This window comes from Xenia sp. Carnegie-2017, unplaced genomic scaffold (assembly GCF_021976095.1).
Source record: "Xenia sp. Carnegie-2017 unplaced genomic scaffold, XeniaSp_v1 HiC_scaffold_14, whole genome shotgun sequence".
Taxonomy (NCBI): domain Eukaryota; kingdom Metazoa; phylum Cnidaria; class Anthozoa; order Malacalcyonacea; family Xeniidae; genus Xenia; species Xenia sp. Carnegie-2017.
The window spans coordinates 6,580,612-6,587,679 of NW_025813447.1; the positions used below are offsets into that span (position 1 = coordinate 6,580,612).

At 36.3% G+C, this 7,068-nt stretch overlaps 2 protein-coding genes across 2 annotated transcripts; one reads left to right on the forward strand and one right to left on the reverse strand.

The window, feature by feature from the left end:
- Positions 1 to 487: 487 nt before the first annotated feature.
- Positions 488 to 2,575, forward strand: LOC124435066 (TBC1 domain family member 30-like). The gene has a single exon (XM_046985012.1). The coding sequence runs from the start codon at positions 1,042 to 1,044 to the stop codon at positions 1,531 to 1,533; it is 492 nt and encodes a 163-aa protein (XP_046840968.1). The 5' UTR covers positions 488 to 1,041; the 3' UTR covers positions 1,534 to 2,575.
- An 881-nt stretch (positions 2,576 to 3,456) lies between these two features.
- Positions 3,457 to 4,733, reverse strand: LOC124435143. The gene is made up of 3 exons (XM_046985092.1): positions 4,701 to 4,733; positions 4,354 to 4,552; positions 3,457 to 4,176 (listed from the first exon to the last, which is right to left on the reverse strand). Exons 1-3 carry the CDS (start codon positions 4,731 to 4,733, stop codon positions 3,881 to 3,883), a joined length of 528 nt encoding a protein of 175 aa, XP_046841048.1. The 3' UTR covers positions 3,457 to 3,880.
- Between the last annotated feature and the right edge of the window lie 2,335 nt (positions 4,734 to 7,068).

The window sequence follows — 7,068 nt, forward strand, 5'->3', positions numbered from 1 at the left end:
ATTTTACGGTATTATGTTATTTTATTCTTTTCTTATTCAAATGAATTAATGTTGTAATAATTATTTCATAACTTACTCTACCCAATTCCTGGTTGATATAGTGTATAGGCGAGTATAGTTAGAAAAACAATTATTCCCTTATGTGCTATTGAAAACGGCTAATAATACAGAGACCAGCTTATAATACTTTATGGTTGATATGTGTTAACCAAGATGCATTGTGCGTTAATCACAGCGTGACGGCCATTTTGTGGCTTGATACAATGGCGGATTTTGTTATTGCAGCCCATGCAACACATTGAACTAATATGATAAATGGAACGCTCCCTGAAGCAAATAATTGAAGCCAAGTCTTACATCAAACACTCGAAATTTTACCCAAGACACGCGTGTGTAGTGTTTCGAGCTTCTCTCGCGGAGTAATAATTTATTGACTACACACGCGTGTCTGGGGTAAAATCACGACTTCAAAAAATTATTGGGGTGTTGTATTACAGGTAGCGTTCCATGTATTTTAGTTCTATGATGCAACATAGACCAACAATAATAACAACTGTAAATTAGAGTTTTTAAGTAATTTTGAAAACTTGTGATTTAAATGACGTCTTGGCCTAAGCGTGGAAGGCCAAAACGTAATGTTCAACTACACCAGATTCGTTTACGGATGTATGTACTATTACAACGAGTGGTTAAGACAAAAAGACTTTGCTGGAATGGCAGAGCAGACACACAGTCAATTTGCTTCTTATTTTCTTCAAATTTTGAATGAAAAGAAACGTGTAGTTAGTGCTGCATCTATAATGTCTCTATCAGCAACAAAAAAAGTAACGATGTGAACCATAAACAAAAGCGCAAATTGAATCTTGGTTGACGTACATTCTTTAAATATGCAGAACTGTTTTTCAGCTAACTGTACTGTTTTTGATGTTCATTGTACAAAACATTCACATATCAGAACTGATAAGTATACCATATAGTTAATACAATAATTAATTGATAGCAAAGGCCTAACAGTTTTCTTCCTTTATGCATTTTTTATAGATGGTCTATAATATGGCGCCATTTCCATATCCCAAAATCCTTGAACTCCGTGAAAAATACATGTACAACATTCGTCCACTGGCGAACCAATCGCTTGATATAGAGTTCAAAATAAAAACGAAAGATGGTTACGCATCGAGCGATGATGAAGATGATGAGGTCAATCAAATGAACGTTGGCTGTCTTGGTCTTCTTTCTCCCCATTCATCCCAAGAAGGAAGGGCAAACAAGGTCAATCAAACTGGGGGATATCCTTTTGGAAAAGACTTTAGCGGCTCAGTAAATCAACCCAGTTCCTTGGTTGGCGTGTCTGATTTAGACAAAGAATATAACAGGACGCGGAAAATGCAGCAACAAGCTGTTGCTGTGTTCTCGTCGCATGAAAATAAGAATAAGTCGCAAGATTTGCGTGATATCCCACCAGCTATTAACCACCTTTTTGTTGTAACTCGTGCGCGACGCAACAAGTGGAAAGAACATTTGAAAAAATAGCGCCAAAAGCGAGACAAACTACTTCCGCTGCAGGAGGAAGAGGAAGAAGAGGCCCATCACGAGCGAAGCCACGTAAGCAACGTTGGTGATCTCGTAGATAAATCCTCAGATAGCGCATCGAAACATGTAAACGAGCATGTAGTCGACCCTGCCGAACATTTGGTCGGTCTCTTCATAGGTGCATCCTGGGAAGGAGACAGGGATAGTCGTGATACTATGGCATAAAACGTAGACATGAATATTGATAAGCCTAGTGAGAAAAATATGCGTACAACTGTATCTCATACATTTCAAAATCCGACCAAAAAATGCTACCAAGGACTCGAGTCGTAAGAAAACAAAGATGGCCTCCCTCAGTATATCTCCCATTGCTCCGTCATTGATTTCACCTGACCAAATATGTGTCTATCCCGCCAAATTCACGCCGTTTCCCGATAATTGGACAAAAATGTCAAAGAATGAATTGCTTCACGGAAAGCAGACAGAGCAACGACGTCCATTTACAAAAAAACAAGCATTCATCAGCGTGCCACCTATACCTTTACCCCCACCTAAGACAAAAAGGTAGTTGCCGATCTCTAGGGTTGATTTTTAGGGTGTTGCTTGAGTTTTGAGCTGTCAAAATTGGTTTTTTACATTTTTGTATCAGAATGCAGGCATAGAAATCGACACGTGGTCTAGCTTGAGAAACACACAATGAGGTGCAAAATATACAATTATTTGGTTTTGTTTCCTTATAGAGAATAATTTATTTGAATACGAATGTTTGTGTTTGCCTTTATTGCAATTGTAAACTGTACACAAATCACAAGTTATGTCATACGTAAAATGCGTTTTGGATAATTATATTTTATTTTAGCTATTTAACATGCAAAGGCTCTATGAATTTTCGTCGTACGCGAACTACCAACGTCATCAAATGATCGTTAACTATTGTAAAATCTAACGTAGTATTTAAGGAAAATGACACAAAGCGTTATTATATTGGAATATGTTTGTCGTTTACTTATTAAATATGTCATTAAATATATTTTTAAATGCATCGTGATTCTCTTGTTCTTCTTCGTCGCTAAATTCGAATGAAAATTAAATATCAGACCGGTTATTTACGGACAGAGTAAATTTTTCAATTTGAATAATGAGATGCTCGGAGGGTGTATTTTTCCTACAATTTGACAAGAACTTATTTTTCTTTTTGCGTTTACCTCAATCTAGTTGATTCGGGCGTCCCGATTATGATTTTTGAAGTTTTACTCGACTTCTGTTGGAAAGCAAAACTGCTCTTACGTGGTGCGTGAAAAAATCTAGAGAGTGGTGTATTTGTAATTTGGCTGGATGGGTCGTTCGTCGACTTCGTTTTCTCTGTGGACTTAGCGAACGTAATATGTTCATTGCTTTGTACAGGTATATATGGCTCAACATCGTTGAACTCGTCAAAAAGTTGGTTCTTCCTTGCATTAAATTTACTTTTCACATGTTGATGTGGCCCCTCACAAATTTCATCCTGACTTGTTTCATTTATGTCGAAATATCCGCTTTGTCTTGAGCCAGCATGTATCTTCTTTAGGTCTGAGTTACTCTCTTTTTCACGTGTCTGCTCTTTTATCCTCGTGGAAGATCTCTCTTCATCATCAATAACAATCTCATTGCTCACTGATCCATTTGCTGCCTTATATCTGTCAACAATATCTGCTGTGGTAAAATTTCTTATCGAAGCCAATTTCATTGAATGACTTGTTTCATTTATGTCGAAATATCCGCTTTGTCTTGAGCCAGCATGTATCTTCTTTAGGTCTGAGTTACTCTCTGTTTCACGCGTCTCCTCTTTTATCCTCGTGGAAGATCTCTCTTCATCATCAATAACAATCTCATTGCTCACTGATACATTTGCAGCCTTATATCTGTCAACAATATCTGCTGTGGTAAAATTTCTTGTCGAAGCCAATTTCATTGAATGATTCATTGGGCATTTCTTTGAAGGCTGTTGCGTCGTCCAATTGAAATCTGGTTTTAGTGCATTCGTTTGTCCATGTTTTTTGGTGGATGTGGATGGAAATGGATCGTTAAAATGGTATGCTGCGTTAGATATGGAAGAAATTGTATCACAATCATCTTTTATTGTTTCAAGCCGATTTAAACGTTGGGCAATAAAAGGGCGGGATGTTGCTCGCGAGTTTAACTTGGATTGTGGCGATGGGCGTTTTCCAGGTTGCGTGATACGCGGGAATATTGATAAACCGTGAGTTTTGCTTTTCTGCTTACAGTCTTTCATGGGGCTGATGTATTTGCTTAAGCTTTGTTCCAAAGGTTGATTTGTTTTTCTGTTTTGCTTCTCTGACTCTTGCAATTAATTCGTCTTTGGAGTACAATTCTCCAATGAGACTGAATTGAATGGCCAATTTTTGAATGAATTTTTGTCGTTGGATTTTTGCATTTTAGACCTTAGTCTTGCATGATCGAAATGAGATTTGCCTTTCAAGTCATAATTATTGACGGATATGCTTGTTTCGTGTTCATTCCTTCCGTTTCGTTTGGGCTTATCATCCAAGAAAATATATTCCATAATCCAATCGTCTTCACTGTCCTCTACTTCAACGTCGTCATCCCACTTGTTTTCAAGAACATCCATCTTATTTTGATACGCTAGTATGCAAACAATGCTAATTAAGTTTTTTCTCTTGCGTTAAAAAAAACATTTTTATTGTAAAGTGTATGGGTTGATGTATCCTTCAGTCTAGTTAAATCAGAATGTTGCTTCTTAGTCTGTTGTGTCTTCACCCGGAACGGTTTGTTTATTCCTAAAGTTGATTAACTTCATACCTGACTTCATAGCTTCTTCGTAGAACTCTGTGTCGTCTTGCCAATCACAATCATCGAAGTCGTAATCGAATTCAACCACGTCTATACGTGGTATTTTGGCTTTTTGTTGATATTCAAATTGTGACAATTTACCTTGGTCGTTATTACGCCAACTCAATTCTAGACCTTCACCAGCTTGTCTTTTTGAACACGCAGATTTCTAGTAAAAATGAACAGATTCTTTCAAAAATATTGTGATACGTAAATAAGCCAAACAACATCGAGTCTCAAACTTCTTGGTGATTTTTTTCCTTCTGTGTACCTTTTATTAGCTACCTGAGGAGTTTTACAATACTTAACAAACTTACCAAAAGCCGTTTTCTTTCTGCTACTGTAGGCATTGATTGATTACGTGCATGCAGCTGGTCGACAAAGGTTTCCAACTGACGATCTAATGTTGCGCGGAATTCAATGGTTTGGTTAAATCATAATATGGTTCATTTTATAAATGTATAACATTTACTGAGTTATTAAAGGTGGTCACCCCTCTTCAGGTTGTGGCTTGTGAAGTAGAATGACCGATGCAAAAACATCCTATTAAGATTTGACAAATACGTGACAACCTTCAATTTTCTTTAAAAATTTATTGTAGAATTTCGAAAAATTCCTGAGATAGCTAACGAGATGGGATGACCACCTTAATGCCCCTTTTTTGCAATACCAAATCATTCTTGTATCAGATTTTTATTAAAATAGAAAATGCTCGACAGAGCCCTATTCATAGATTGACGTGTATTTTTGGTATTGATCATACTTATTCAAACACAATAACTGCATGTCTTCATCGCGCAGTAATAAAGTATTATGGGGAATTGACTAATTACGTTAAAACTTCATTGACAAAATGACATGGAAGGATTCGATTAGCAATGCAACTTCGCCAAATCATTTGAAGGCACGAGCCTTATATGTCGCAGTAGTTTTCAGTGCAAATTCCAAGGGTTTTGGAGCGATGAAAAAAATATGAAATTTTGGATGTGTTTCACTAATTACAATTTACACTAAATCTGGATGTGATGTAAACGCAAGTGCGTCGCACTCACTGTGTAAAGTTGGGCATTATTTTTAAGCATTTTATCTTGTTGTTTTTTTATGTTCTCTTGTTTTCTTGTCGTGTTTGTCGCCTCGTTCACAATCGATTCCTTTTAAAAAAAATTACTGATAAAATATGCGCATTGAGAGACAAAAGTGCACTACTTCCTGTTCAATTTCAAAATACTTCTCCAAGAACACTAATCGTGTGTTTGATTTCCAATCTTTAGAACTAGGATTAAGTGGTTACGTAAGTTGGTTGAGAATTTTTCCTCGCTATCAATTTTTGGGATCGTTTGTTTTCGATTCGTTGAAAACAACAGGGTTGCTTGGATTTACTCATTTCGCAATTTGGTAGGGTTTACAAAATATCTCACAACCCGTTGTTTTATAACTTTTGTTCGCACTAACTCAATCGTACAACAACATGATTTTTCAGCCTATTCATAACAACTGATTCATCTAGCATTCCTAATTACTTCCGGGTGTCAATTTACGTTACTCAAAATTACTTATTTACCTCAAGAAATGCATTGCTTCTAATGCTTGTGCCAATTTTGCAACACTCGTGAGCGCATCTGAGTAAGAGTCAAGTCCTGGTGCTGTTGAATCATGCACGTAACACAAGGCTACGGAAATTAATTTTTTCGCTTTCAAAAGGATAAAAATGTTTGTTCGTGCATCTATGGTTGCAGGGTTGGCGCTTTCCTTTTGTGACCAAGTTCTTCTTTTTGTCTATTCCAACTTTGAAATCAATGATAGTTTTTTGAAGGCCATATAATCATCCTTAAATCTCATCTTTAAAAAACCGGGCTGTGGACATGTAAGTTTTTACCTTTTGGCGCTACTTTGATCGGTGTGATATTTTTCTTTATACTCTAAACAATAAATGATATAACAAGGCTTGAGATATGGCACGCATTGTTTTGTGTTTTGTTGATTTTACTTTTGCTGATTTTACTTTTGTTGATTTTGTTGATTTTAACTCTCGCGCACAAGGGCGTAGGAAGATTGATAATTGGGGGGGGGGCTCATATTAATATATTCATGTCATAATCCTTTGAAAACAATGGATTTCAAAAGAACTTAACTCTTTATATCATGAATATATGAATATGAACCACCCCAATTATCAATCTTCCTACGCCCCTGCTCGCGCACTTTTTGTTGAAAAAATGAGCCAATTAATTAGGCGCTTCAATATTTTCATAACAGCCATAGGCAAAAGTTCAAGTTTTAACATTGATAGAATAAAGCGGGAAATGATATTTGATATTAATTTTGTATCAGCGCGATTCATAATCATAGTAAGCATTTGGAAAAAACGATAATTTTTTAACCTCTAAGGTTCAGTCTGCATTAGCCTCTTCAAACAGATCTGAGCTCAACGGATTAAGTCAGTTAAAGAGAACTTGCAAATCAATCAACGTGTTGGACAAAAATTGAAATATTTGGTTTAAATTTATTTGTTTCGCATTATTATTATTTCATAATAATTTGAAAAGATGTTTTTCTTATGTTTGCACAGGCTTAGGCAAGCCTCGTAGACGTTTGTGAAAACTCTCGAGCAGGTGAACATAAATGAACCTGCATGAAAATAGTCCATTCAATTTGCTCATGGCGTAATTGTCTTCAATAAGATAG